Source organism: Acartia tonsa, chromosome 1 (genome assembly GCF_053477335.1).
Source record: "Acartia tonsa isolate MP-2025a chromosome 1, ASM5347733v1, whole genome shotgun sequence".
Taxonomy (NCBI): Eukaryota; Metazoa; Arthropoda; class Copepoda; order Calanoida; family Acartiidae; genus Acartia; species Acartia tonsa.
In genome coordinates, this window is record NC_137260.1 from 17,345,831 (window position 1) to 17,361,246 (window position 15,416).

Here is a 15,416-nt window from a genome sequence, read left to right on the forward strand (position 1 = left end):
ATGGGTGTAAACCTGTCTTTCACTTAAGTTATGATTTCCTATTCGAAAGAAGTCCTTAAAACGATGTTTCTGTGAGGCTATTATGATTATTAATAAGATCTCTAAAAATTCATTTGATCCTGTATTTTACAGGATTTATTTACTGAACACACATATAGAGGCAACCTACTACATTATCACATCAGGCAAAGGACAAAACGGTATAATTTTTATTCCTACCAGAGGCAACCCCCGTTTAAAAAAAAATTGTCTCACTAATCGCTTAGTGGGGCAAAATTGTTTTCGTGAAAAATCCACCAAAATCATATTAAAAATCTACAAAAATTAAACAAAATCATAAATTGTTATCAACATATAATTTTGTTTAATTTTTTAATGTGATTTTGGTGGATTTTTCACGAAAACAATTTTGCCCCACTAAGCGATAAGTGGGGCAAATTTTCTTAAGAATCCACCTCTGCAATGTGGGAGCTCCTACAATAACAGCGTCATCGTCGTCTCAACAAAATGTACAAATAATCAGGAACTAACAATTGATCATCATAAACAAACTGACGCCTTACCTCAATGCATTTAAAAGACAAAAAAACTAATTGATTTTCAGGCATTCCTTCAATAAAAGATATCTTCAACTATTTTCCTTATTCTTTATGTATACAGGGATTAGCAAATGGAAGATAATTTTTTCCCATTAATATTTAAAGTATCCTGTAAAATATATTCATTTTTTGAGATTTTATAAGATAAGATTGATTTTTCTGTATATATGTTATTCAAACAAGAACTCAGAGATAAAGAATATAACTTTGAATTACTACAGAATAAAACAGTTAAATTCTTTAAAATCAAATCATTAAAAGTTCAAATGTATTTCTTCTCTAAAGGAAGCACTACATATTTCTGATATAAGGCATACATATCTGGATAAACAATGAATGCGACTTTCATTTTATTAGGGAACATGAAAATCTTGTGTACCATCCAAGAAATGAAACATCCTTGGATAGAAAGGAAAACCTTATTTTTAATATGAAAACCAAATATCAAAAAAGTCTTGTAGAATTGTGTAATTAATGCAAATATTAATAGATATTTTTTGTATGACCTTTACCTTCCTTAAATTGGCACATTTATTTGCAATATACACTGTCGGAAACAAGTATTTTATAATGAATTGTCTTTTCTTATTGTAAACAATTTATTGTTGTAAGTTAACTTAAAGTAGCACTACACATTATTCTCAAAATCATAATGGGGTCTCAAAGAACAAACACGCTAGTAGGAGAGATAATCTATATATAATGCTATAATTGTATACAAAATTCTTTCAACATATCCAAAAATTTTCTACATTTTTTTAAAATAATGTTTTAAATCTGAATTTGAAAACAAAATAATCAATGTTTTACAGTGTGATGAAATCAATATGCCAAATATTCATTGGGGATTAAAGTCTTACTTCATTTTTGCACATGATCATCACATCTACTATATAATACGGCATTTGTAAATTTATTCAAAGTCTCCTCACTACAAGATTTTCTGAAATGCAGTTTTTCAATTTCTAAAAAGTAAGAAAATCTATGTCAGTTTTTGACTTATTTTAAACCTAACAAATCAGAATATTTAAAGTAGTAAGGTTTTTTTTCTGAAGCTTAGCTTAAGATTTCAATAACTAATGAAACGACTAAGTTCTCCATTTTAAAGAAACTTAAGGGTTTAGGCTATTTTCTTATATTTAATTCCTCTGGTGGTTTTAAGCTATTTTCTACCCTCTTTTTCCCCTTTGAATAAAAAAGGGGTGCACCGCTAGTTTTGAATAAGCCATTCTATTTTATAATTTCTAACATTATTGTCCTTGTTTCAACAGTTATTTTAGATTCTTCTGTAATGAAATTTTGTGTTTTCTTATTTATCAGGTATTTAAAGAAATTGTCAAAGCTTTCAAACATTTTTACAAAGGCAATAATGTGGCCAAAAACAGTTTAACAATTTTCAAATAAAATACAAAAACAAAGCAATAAAATAGATTTGTCAGCACCTCCATTTGTATTTCAACTAATTTTATTCATTTAGAAAGCTGATATATAAAAAATAATTTTACAAAAGGATGTATGGTTTTTAACTTGAATTTAAAAACTTTAAATTTAGCTATGTGGCCAAAAATCAAGCCTTGACTTAATAACAACCTGGAGGAGGGAACTCTTAAGTGAACTGAAAGATGAGAAAATTCTATCTTTCAGCAATGTCTCAAAACGTGCCCAAACAAAGGAAGATTGGAGAACCATTGTGCATGGCCTACGTTATGTCGAGAACTAAAAGGCAATTATGATAATGATGTGGCCAAAAACAGTTTAACAGTTTTCAAATAAAATACAAAAACAAAGCAATAAAATAGATTTGTCAGCATCTCCATTTGTATTTCAACTAATTTTATTCATTTAGAAAGCTGATCTGTAAAAAAACTAATTTTACATGCATGAGGATGTAAGATTTTTAAATTGAATTTTAAAACTTTTAATGGGGGGGGGGCAATAAGATGAACGGGTATAGTCCCTTTCGTAACATCGCACCTTATGGGGCGATTCTTCGTATTTTTCACAGTAGCTTTTCTCCTATTTCTAGCCCCTGCGGGGCCAATTACCTAACCCTGTGGGCAATCACCTAACCCAATATTACCTAACCTAAAATAAAATAACCTATAAAAAGCCATTTGAAAAATACGACGAATCGCCCCTTATGGGGCGATGTTACGAAAGGGACTATTCCCAGATGAACGAACTATGGAAATTAACTAAGGAAATCAAATTGCTATAGTTGTAAAGAAGCTGCGCTAATTGAGGGACAAGGGACAATTGTTCTTGAAAACATTTCTAATCGAAATATTTCTTCAAGGCTATCTTCTCTATTTCCAACTTCCCTTTGGTTTAATCCCAATATTCCGTTTACCCAATAAACTATTCAAGTTTAATTAAAATTTCTGAATTACTGTCACTGGTTCGAATCCAACCCCCCTCTCCAATGTTTTAGATTGAAAATAACAAATTTTCCATTATGGCTTCGGAACCGATTAGTATCCGCTGGAATAGAACCGGTTCTCAAACATATTGAAAATCATCGTTTTACAGATAATTTTTCACGAATATCAAAATAAAAATTATAAAACAAAACTGGTTTTAATCTTATAATATTTCATTTAATATTCGCGAAAAGCTGTCTATAATACGATGCTATAAATAAATATTACTATAGTTACCTTATCTGTGATAGTCTTGCCAATAATCGGTGAATACAGCAGCAAAGACAGAGCAAACATATTTAACCGCATCTTAATCACTTTAACTTTTATCTGAAATAAAGAATACCAATGGAATTAATTGAACATGAAAGCATAAATTTGATTTACAAAGTGTCATAAAAATGAATACAAAAAACCACGAAAACTTTTTACATAAACATAAACATGTATTTGTCTTTTGTGACTTGACCGACAGACATCCGGATGTTCTAGAAGCTCAGTGTTAAAAGGAAATCAATACAAAAATAAGCCTTCTATCTAAAACATCAGCCAAGAAATTCACATTTCGAATTATAGAGTATCTTTGCTCTTAAAATGTTTACTAAAACATGAAGACTAGCAAAAAGGAAATATTTCTTGAGAGAAAAGATTTTATAGGAAACAGAAAATTGCTAATTTCATTTATCATTTTTCTCAGAAATAATTATTGGAGAGTTTTACTTTGATATAAAAATAATAATAATTGCCATTTATAATTGTATTTATGGATACAAGGATAAATAAGTAAAATTGATCTTTGGCAGCTGGCTATGGCCGCGGTTCACCAAGTAACTTCTTAATCAAATCTGCAGAATATTCTGTGTTGATGACCTCTAAGGGGCTTGGTGTTGCTTCGGGTTTTAGTCCTCTCCACGCACCTTGAAACATTATCTGCGTCTAAATTACGGTGTAAAGTTTCCATACGCCCTGTAGACAACCAACCCTTTGATTGCACGATTTTTGTCTTAGAATTCCTAACTGTGCAGGGTAATGAGTTGTGCCTCTTTTGGACCAAGGCATTTCCCCTTATCTAACTATTTATGTCGCAGTAGGAACCATTTTTAACGTCTCATGCGGTAGTTATGACGTGATGTTAAGCCGAGATTCGAACCTATCAGCTCCCCGATGACTAGTGGATGTGCTACGTGTTGAGCCAATGTCTCGAATTCATAAATTTTGTTACAATTATCTTTTCTAAAAAAATCCATATATCTGGTGGCTTCGCTGTTAAAAATAATAATTTCATCGTAAAATGTACTCGGAAGTCTCACTTATAGTGAATGCAACAGACGTTTATTGATTGTGATAAACCCAGGGAGGGATGAAACAATGGACTATAAATCAGTGCATAAATTTATTTTTCCATTATTTTATTCAAACTTTTTTTCTAGGGGGGGGGGGGGTTGTTCTAATAATTTATTAACTTTTTTTTCTAGGGGGGGGGGGGAGTTCAATTCTCGCTTGTTACTCCACAAATTATAATAATCTACCAAAGAATAACTAAGAATTAACTTCATAACAATTGGGTGGCTCATTATTTTATCACCTTAGGTCCTATCCCTTCAGATCCATGCACAAACCAATGCTTAATTTAATTACTGTAGCAGACGGTATGCAATCAATTCCTCTAAGTCTATCACAAAATAATCACTGTAATTTTAAATTCAATTTTATTAACTAAAATGAATATATTTAAATTTGGGACCATGGGCATAATTGTCTTAGTTAAAAAAGCTACCTTTCCTATTAAATATTATTAGAAAAGTGTTTTGTCTTTTCCAAAAATATATATCTTACCAGTCTACAAACTAGTATTGTGGAAAAAGTAACAAAATGCTTACATTTCATTATTAATATCTTACAATAATTACATTGTACAAATATATATATATATATATTCTTGGATTTTATGAATTTTTCCTCAAAGTTCCTTTTTGAGCACAGGCCCAGCCTCCCCTTATTCTTTAAATAAATTGATGAAAATAAGGAGGGTAGGTTTGGTTATATTGGATTTACTGGAAAGCTCCGCAGGGATAGGGAACCAATGTTCAGTGCTCAACTCGCACTTTAAAAGAAACTATTCCCCGTAAACTGTAGTTACATATTTTCTCATATCTTCCTGTGCCATATCCCCGTGATGCTACTGGTGGCTATTTTCATATCAATATCTTCCTGTGTCATATCCCCGTGATGCTACTGGTGGCTATTTTCATATCAATATCTTCCTGTGCCATATCCCCGTGATGCTACTGGTGGCTATTTTCATAGCAATATCTTCCTGTGTCATATCCCCGTGATGCTACTGGTGGCTATTTTTATATCAATATCTTCCTGTGTCATATCCCCGTGATGCTACTGGTGGCTATTTTCATATCAATATCTACCTGTGTCATATCTCCGTGATGCTACTGGTGGCTATTTTCATATCAATATCTTCCTGTGTCATATACCCGTGATGCCACTGGTGGCTATTTTCATATCAATATCTTCCTGTGTCATATCCCCGTGATTCTACTGGTGGCTATTTTCATATCAATACCTTCCTGTGTCATATCCCCGTGATGCTTCTGGTGGCTATTTTCATATCAATATCTTCCTGTGCCATATACCCGTGATGCTATTTTCATATCAATATCTTCCTGTGTCATATCCCCGTGATGCTGCTGGTGGCTTTTTTCATATCAATACCTTCCTGTGCCATATCCCCGTGATGCTTCTGGTGGCTATTTTCATATCAATATCTTCCTGTGCCATATACCCGTGATGCTACTGGTGGCTTGTGCCATATCCTCGTGATGCTACTGCTTGCTAATTTCATATCAGTATCTTCCAGTGTCATATCCCCGTGATTCTACTGGTGGCTATTTTCATATCAATATCTTCCTGCGCCATATCTCCGTGATGCTACTGGTGGCTATTTTCATATCAATATCTTCCTATGTCATATACCCGTGATGCTGCTGGTGGCTTTTTTCATATCAATACCTTCCTGTGCCATATCCCCGTGATGCTTCTGGTGGCTATTTTCATATCAATATCTTCCTGTGCCATATACCCATGATGCTACTGGTGGCTTGTGCCATATCCTCGTGATGCTACTGCTTGCTAATTTCATATCAGTATCTTCCAGTGTAATATCCCCGTGATTCTACTGGTGGCTATTTTCATATCAATATCTTTCTGTGCCATATACCCGTGATGCTACTGGTGGCTATTTTCATATCAATATCTTCCTGTGCCATATCCCCGTGATGCTACTTCTGGCTATTTTCATATCAGTATCTTCCAGTGTCATATCCCCATGATTCTACTTGTGGCTATTTTCATATTAATATCTTCCTGTGCCATATACCCGTGATGCTACTGGTGGCTATTTTCATATCAATATCTTCCTGTGTCATATCCCCGTGATGCTACTGGTGGCTATTTTCATATCAATATCTTCCTGTGTCATATCCCCGTGATGCTACTGGTGGCTATTTTCATATCAATATCGGCTCCAGGACAAACGTCGGAGTGGACAAACGCAGGAATGTTAAAATATTGATTTAATTAAGTATTTCTATACAGGTTAGGTTAGGTTAAGTGTCCACTCCTGCGTTTGTCCACTCAGACGTTTGGGACTCCTGCATTTGTCCTAGGACCTCAATATCTTCCTGTGCCATTTAACCGTGATGCTGTTGTTGGCTATTTTCATGCTAATTTCTCACTGCAGTACAGTTAATATTCGCACAATATGGCGAATTTAATTTATTTTTGTGTTATATATGTATGTATATAATTTCAAATGCGAACCATGTTTATAACGTTTTCTTATTTATGGCTCAACAACTTTGGGGACTTTTATTGAATTTTGATTTGTTGGTTCATTAAGTTAAGTGAATACACGTTTCAACCACTAATTGTTATCTACAAAATGGGTTATTTTATTAAGCATCATAAAGATTGTGAATCATTTTATAGGCCATTGTCTTATTCCTTTAGATCACTGGATGTCATAGCCAATAGTTACCCTTTAATAGAATTTTATACGATAGTTCCTCTAACATTTGTATAATATGTTGTATGCTTGTTTATTGCTGAGCTGTTTTTCTTTTGAATGTAATTTACCAGTTCATGTTTTAAAGAACAAACATTTAAATAACCTTGACTATCACACAAAGTACCATGTTGATCAATGAACACCCCCACCTCCTTCTTATTTGAAATAAATTGAAAACAAGGGTGGGGTAGCCTTCGGTTTGAATGTTTATTACCCTAGGTCAGGTTAGGTTATGTTATAGTGGGTACTTGGTAGCCCGGTATGGTTAGAGCTCCGCAGAGTTAGGGTCCCCTTTAAAAGAATCCGCCCCCCCTTATTTTCAATTTATTTCAAAACAAAGGGTTGGGGGGATTTATCAGTGCTCAACTTGCGACTTATAAGCTATAACCTATCTTTAAAAGTGCAAATATGAAGAGCCTTTTCACTGTTTTGTTGGCTAACAAAGTACAGTTCAATTTAAATTTTAAATTTACATATCAACCTAACTTTAAAAAAAAATAAAGTATTTCTGTGTATTATACTGAGATGGTTTAATTAAACCCAATACACTTTTAATTGTTTTATTTCTAGAAAAGTTGTCTACAAAGTTATGGAAATTGATGTATAATTAAATTGGCCAAATAAATTAAAAGTTTTATGTCAGACATTTATTAGAATTTTACACGGAGATAGAAATAAGTTGAACATTTTCTCAAAATTAAAATAACTTTTAAAATGAACTATGCATAAAATAATTTAGAAAAAGAGTTTTTATTTTATTTTGTCTGTTCGTCAGTGACATAAGATTTCACTAACTGTAGTTTTAGCTTCTTTGGTCCTATTTTAGTTTAAAGCTCCGTGGTGTGGAACAGTCCCCCAAAAAACCTGTACCCCCCCCCCCATCTTCCCTCCCTCAATAAAAAACCACAGCGTAGTAATTTTATTCTTTTTATTTTTAAAATTTTTAATGAAAGGTTTGACCCCTCTACTCCCTCTTATGGGGCGAAGGGCATAAGGTTGGAGGAATCATACTTTAATAGATGTTAGAAGGAGAACACAGACACTCTGTTTATAGTATGAAGTTATCTATAATACAAAGTAGCTTGATGTCTGTCCGTCCCTTAAGATCTCAGTAACAACTGAACCGATCGAATTCTACTCTTTAGGGTATATACCTTTTGGTCCTGTGGTGGTTTTAAGCTATTTTCTTGGGGGGTGGCCCTTCACCCCAAGAACAAAAAAATCCCCCTCCATTTTTTTGTTTATGGGAAAGTTAGTTCACATAAAACTACTGGCAGCATCAATGTACTTAATTTTTTTTTTATTGCCTCTTGGGGCAAAGTCGCTAGTATATTTTTTAGTAATATAAACATTTGTATTGTAAAAAGACCCTTAAATATAACCTAATATTTGGCTATATCTAACTACTTTAGTAGACTGAGCAAATATTGAACTTTGAGAAAGTTTTAGCATTCAGCCTTAAAGTTCAAACAACATTTACTTATTTCTTTAATTCTTCATCTATTAAAATTTGTAAATTCATCTGAATGACTTTGAAGTTTAAAATGTGCAAAATTATTCTTTAAAAACTTAAGATATACTTATATTTTTTACAATATTTTGATTGAAAATCTTGTAGCTAAATAATTAAAGTGCTTATTAACAGATTCAAGATTTCAAGAAAATTAAATGGCAAAATTCTAAAGGAAGGATAATAATGTTGATAAGAAGGTTATTAGTCTACTAATAACCCTAATTGCTAATTAATGCTTAGATTAACTAAAAATAACCTACTTTATTGTGCTAAATATGGATAATCTTTTGCAAAAATGACTAATGAAAATAAAAAATTACCCAAACACTATTTATAATTTGTTTACGTGATATTTTAACTATTTCTAACAATTTTCTTATTCTAAAAATATTTCAACCAATTATTCGTAGATTATTTTGGGATCAGTTCACCTAAGCTGTGTGTCATCTTTTAAAAACTTTCATCCGCCGAAGAATAAACAAACCATAAAGCGTTTTGAAATCATTACAATCAAAGCTTAATAGATATTTATCGCATGTTATTTTAATATCTTTCCTCGATTTTTTAATGAAAAATCATAAGTTTAAAATTAGTTTGTTAGTATCGAGGGGCCGAAGGCCCAGCTAAAAATACATACTAGTATTAATTTTATGATTTTTATCTTAATATTCTTGGAAAAATGTTTGTAATATGATAGTATACATAATCTTTCATTATGGCTAAGGACCGGTTCTAATCCATCGGATATAAATCGGTTTCGAAGCCGTACTGGAAATAAGGTCTTACCTTTCTTTTTGACATATTTTGTTGTATTGTAATATTAGTTGTAAGAATATTCTTAACCATTGCATGACAATTTTTTGATTGATTTGTTTCCCAAGTAATTTCCTAATGCTCTTACAAATTGAGCGTTCATAATACCTACCTTTCTGCAAGTAAAATCCCACATATATTGTCAATGTATATATCAAATTCCCCCCTTCCCTTATGGTTATCAATCAAAAGAAATATTTATAATAACTAGAAGGTATCCCTATAAAATTTGAAAGCTTTCATCACTAGACTGTTTTCATAGTCTCTTTATTAGAAAGCATTATGTAAATTGTATTACATTCTAATTTTAAAGATTATGTTAGTTAAGATCACTTTTGTAACATAAAACATTAAAATCTAATAATACTTATTTTGGTGGGGGGATCATTGAGGGATCTGATGGCGATTTAGGAGACTCTACCTTTCTGTTCATTCACAATACCTCCCTTCAAATAAAAATGTGTATATTACAATTACTTTACAGGGATTGGTAAATGGAAAATAAATTATTTTCTACCTTATATTTTTTCTTATCGAGATTTTGGTCTTGCATTTTAGTAACAATTTTTGGTTTGTTTATTAGTTAAGATCTCGCTAACCACTGAATCAATTGAGTTCTCCGTTTTAGTGAAGCTTCACATAGGTGCCATAGGATTGTTTTATTCAATTTAATTTAAGTCTTAAGATGGTATAAGGCTATTTTTCTTCCATCTCCCTCCACTTTCAAATATTGATTCTCAAAATACTAGGGGGGGGGGGGGGGGCAGCCGGTAACTTATAAATACCAATTATTTTCTTGATTTTATAGATTTTTTTTATCAAATTATAAAGGACGTTATTGAAAAAGAAAATATTTTTAGTCAATTCAATAAATAATACATTGAAACATATTTCTATCACCTTTTGGCTTTATACATCAGAATGTAGTCTAGAAAAATAACCTCAAACCAACCACCCTAAAACCCACATATATCTTTTTAAAAACAAAATCAACCAGCCATTCGCAACATGAATGGTTCATGAAAATACTTTTTATTTCTTACATACCAAGATACCATGGTAAGATAGATAGATACTAGTATTGTCGGCCATAGCGAATTAAACATTATTAAGACAAATAGATTAAGATTTTGTTGAGTGGCAAACAACAAGAAAGGGTCACCGGAGACAATTGGGGAGTCCACCCCCCCCCCCCCCCCCCCCTCCAATTATTCCTCATAACTTGTCCCCCTACCCCCAGAGAATTATTTATATGAATTAAGTTTATATCCCCATGAAGAGGATTAATGCAAAAGGGCAACATTTATTTACAGGACTTGGAAGGATAACAAATCTCATGTTTTCCATTTTTTTCATTACAAGCGGCTGAGAGGAGCCTCAATATGTCTCTTAGGGCACCTTAATGTTTAGTTTATCCTAATTTTTGAGAGGATGGGGATAATAATTTTTGTTGTTGTTTTTATCTAGCGATTAAAGATATCTCAGAGATGCAGTCAAACCGATAGACATCCATACTCTTTTATAAAAAAAATTATACTGGATTTCATAAAGAATTTCCTACAAATATGAAACAACATAGTATTTTACCGTATACGGTAAAAATTTTGCAATTCAATCAAACTTAGATATCGTATTCTTGTTAGATAGTCAGTATATTCAAAATGTATATGTTATTGTGATGTATGGACGTATTGACATACCTTACATATAGAGTTGAAGGACTTCTCTGAAAATACTATAAATAAATATCTACGTATATCCTGCCCTATAACTCTGATATCATACATTACATACATGTAAATTCAAGGGAGTTATATGATAATTAGATGGTGAATGGTGGAAATCTAATTTTAACAGTGTGATCTTATTTTCTATAAAAAACAGCCTTTAATTGAAATTGAATTTTAATCAATAGGTTTAAGTTTGAAAGAAAAGAAACGTTCGTTATAAAATAGTCCTAATTCTTATTCATTTGCTGCTATTCTAGATCTTCTGGTATTGCAAAAACACTTTAAAACAATTTCCTGAGACGTAGGACATCATCTAACAATTTTATATTCATAAAAATACATATATGAATATTATTCTATAATGAATGTAGAATATACGTGGATATTATGACAGGGGAAAATTGTCGTCAAATTAGGTTGCTAACATGGACTTCGCTTATTGGTCAGTTCAATCAGCAGGAAGGGAAGGGATAGGATAAAGGGAGATGATTGGGGTCGGTGTTAGTTTAGCCAGAAACAAGTTATTATATGTATATGCTTGCTAATCTGGTGTAATATCCAAGTAATAATAAATCCATTATTATTCCTAAATACAGATTAAAGGGAAATGTTAGTCGTGTTGTAACTGTACTTTTGTCAAAAACGAAATATACAGAATGAACTGTATAAACAAAATTTTTAAAAATTTTCTTTGAATTTTTACATCCCCCTTTCAATAATTTTTTTTGTTTTAACCTTCCCCCCTCCCCCCATCTATCCCACCATGTGCACGCCAATAATTCCTTATAGAGAATAATTTCTTAGAAATCTGACACATTACTTGTTTATTAACGGAATTACATCTTAGTATTTATTTTATCATCTATTTGGAGACAATCATGCCACGGATCTAAAGGGATAAGACAATGGCCGATAAATTAAAGTACCATTAGAAAACGTGGGTGTAAAACTTTGGGAACTGGTGTAATAAACAGCTCATTATTTCCTCTCCATCTCTGCAATCATGCATATGTTTAGTTTATTCATTCATTCATATAAGAAACTTTTGTAAAGTTATTGTATGACATTGTTTCCTGTCATCATGATACATACTATAAATAATATCAATAGTATATCAAATATCTTGGTAAAAAGGTTCATCGTAGAATTTGATAAGAATAAATAAAAACTCAAAATATTTACAAACTATAGAATTCTCAAATACCAGCCGAGTAAATCACATTCTCCAATAGCGTTATGGATAGACGGACAGAAAATGAGAAGTATAGAGTAGCTTCGTTAAAATCGCCTAAAATCTTTTAAAAATTTTAGTTGTAAATTATATCTTTATACACATTATATTGACGTAAGAGGGGATGTACAGACAGACCGGAATACGAGTATAGAGTAGCTTCGATACAATTAAATATCAATAATATAACAAAGGTATTTCTAAAAAATACAATATTTATTAAGCAATTAAACTGGTTAGAATAGGCAGATTAATGGGATTATTATTATAGGATATATTTAATATGATATCAATTAAAGGCTTGGACGTCTCGTTTTCTGTAAAGGACAGAAAACCACGTGCACAGGAATATAGGACTAAGACTGTCGACAACCTAGCATATAGGTATACAGTCTACCAAGTGCAAGCTGATGGAGAGATGTTCTCACAAGGCCTGCATAAAATCAACTGGCCCCTCAACACAGCAGGATGGAGTATAGTGGCGGTTACAAGTGGAGGTCTGACTCAGCCAGAGAAGTATAGGAATGTGGACAGGGATGGAGATGCATAAACTTGGATGGTGAATACCACACTCGCCTCCTTCTGAGGGAATATGAAATATTCCCTCACAGTTGACCTGCACGCCTGCTTCTGCGGGTTGCTGTTGTACTCGCAGGTTCTTCGATTGCGGCCATAGCCCTCTTTACGATATCAACAGGATTGGGTTCTGAGGAAGTAGGATCTTCTGGAGCTGCTGGAAGCTCTTGAGCAACAGCATTCTGGAGGGCCAACACGCCCTCACAGGGAGCCGTGGCCACTGGATCTTCAGAGACAGCGCCAGCCTGCGGATTAACAGGCAGATCAATTCCAGATGGAAAGAGCTCACTGATTTGAGCATCGAGCTCTGTGTCACTGTTTTCCTCTGCAGGATCCAGGACCTCGGGATTGCCTTCTCTATCGGTGGGCCTGTACTCATCAGAGCACTCAGAACCGCCATAGTGGGAAACCAGCTCAACTCCATCATCATCTGGCCGGGATACGTCCTCAGCGGGAAGGGATGCCTCTATGGTCGCCATATTCTGCCCAGGTACATTCATAATATTACAACGAGTATTAATATATTTAATTACCCTGTCAGAGTTTTGGTCCAACAATCGACTAGTGGCCTCAATAACCGTGGTCATTCGTGATTTTAACTCAACGGTCGAGTCCTCAGAGACAGTGCGAATTTTTTCGCGCAAAGTTTTGCGGTTCCGCAGTAATTCTGCGGAAATTTCAATAAGGCGCTTGCCATGTTGTATATATGCTTTCTCAACGAATGAAGCATTGCTAGCAATTTTAGATTCCAGGCTTCTCTGGAAGGGGAGAAGAGCTTCCTCCATTGCTTCTTTTACAGTGGAGGATAGGACTTTTTTCCATTCCTCAGCAGTCACCCAAAAAGCCTTAGGCTCAATTTTGCTTTCTGCTAATGTCTCTTTCTTTTTAGGGGGTAATGGAGGCGGTTGAGTTTCCACCTTAGCCTTCTTGGCTGCTGGGCCGCCGCTGCCTGTTGGTGTTGGCGGACGTTTTTCTACCGCTTTTGGGGCTGATTTTACGGCGACTACCTCCAGTTCAGGTGAGGCACTACGTTTTGGTGGCGATTCCACCCGATTTTTTTGCGGTTCCCCTCCCCTATTTTGTTCCATTAGAGGCCTGGCCCTAGGCCTGGCTTTATCGGGATATTCGTTGGCCTCTAAATTTTTAGCCTGCCGCAATTTTTCTTGCAATTCAAGGAGTTCCTTTGGAACATCTTTTCCCGCGGTGCGGTAGACGTGGATCGATTTTGAGACGCATTGAAGTTCACTGAGGTTTTCAGGGTTGCGTGGCGGTTTTACTCGCGGCTGATACCTGTTCTCGTCAGGTTCATAGTAGGCTTCCTCAGGGCCGCCCTGGGGATAGCCATGATTGCTGTCGTAATAATAGTCCTCTTCATTGTAGAAGGGTGCCTCTTCATATCCTCGACAGTATTAAGAGTGACCGGCCCCATGGGAGTGGTGGAAACCCCTTGAAAAATTCCGCCTGGGATATCCTAAAATAAAAATAATAAACTTAAAATTAAGGGTCATTAATTCCTTATACCGAATAAGGAAATATTTTTACAAAGACGACCTTTAGGGACGACAATCTTATAGGTATATATGTCTGTTTACAGGTCGTCCGTTTTTTGGAGATTAATTTTCCCCATTATTTGTAAAATCCCGCAATTCGTGTGTTTCACTCGTACCTCCTTCTTTGTACGCGTGAATTTTGGTGCAGGCTAATATATAGATGATAAAAGCGACGCATAATAACGACCCTATTCCTGTAAGGATGGCTGCTACTACAAGCACTATATGATACCAAGTACTAGATAGAAAATCAGCCACCTTATGATAAGTTTGAATAAACCAGGAGTCAGTTATTTTTACTTCAAAATCATTGGAGTCTGCGGCAAGTTGGCTGAGGTATAATTCCTCGGCACTTTCTGAGAAATTAGTTTTTTCTAGGCTTTGCCAAGAATGATAAAGAAATAGGCTAATCGGTTTATCCATAAGATATTGGTTTACATTTAATATTTGCATACCCTGCCCTTGATTCCCAAGGAATTTTCCTTGATACAAATGTAAGAAAATTGGATTTTCGGAACATTTAGTCGGAGTTAAATGGGTGGTGTTAACCAATCTGCGTGAAAATGGTGATATTCCCATAGTCTTATTATTGGTTACCGAGAAATGATCCACAAAACAGGGTAAATTTTCTCCCAAAGAAACATTGATTTTAAGACTATCGCACTGTATTACCAAATCCAGTTCACCGAGCGCCCTAACTAGTTTTTTACGATGAGTCTGAATACTACTTTTAGACAGAAAATGGTTCTGTAAACAGCGAGTTTCGGGGACAATTAATTTACTATATTGTTGGTAGGAATAGAAAATCTCTAGTGGTAACATGTCATCCTTTTCCTTAGCGTTTAAAAGTGGGAAATATGGTTTTACAGAGTTTGTGAACCATACCATTAAGTTATCAATATT

The 15,416-nt window shown here is 34.1% G+C and overlaps 1 protein-coding gene across 1 annotated transcript in view; it reads right to left on the reverse strand.

Annotated features, from left to right (window-relative positions):
* The window catches only part of LOC145326713 (neuronal growth regulator 1-like), a 53,453-nt gene extending 50,064 nt beyond the window's left edge, over positions 1-3,389 (reverse strand). Inside the window, exon 1 of the mRNA XM_080170091.1 lies at positions 3,257-3,389. Within this exon, the coding sequence (XP_080026217.1) occupies positions 3,257-3,328 (72 nt within the window). The 5' untranslated portion in view covers positions 3,329-3,389. The remainder of the gene's footprint in view (positions 1-3,256) is intronic.
* Between the last annotated feature and the right edge of the window lie 12,027 nt (positions 3,390-15,416).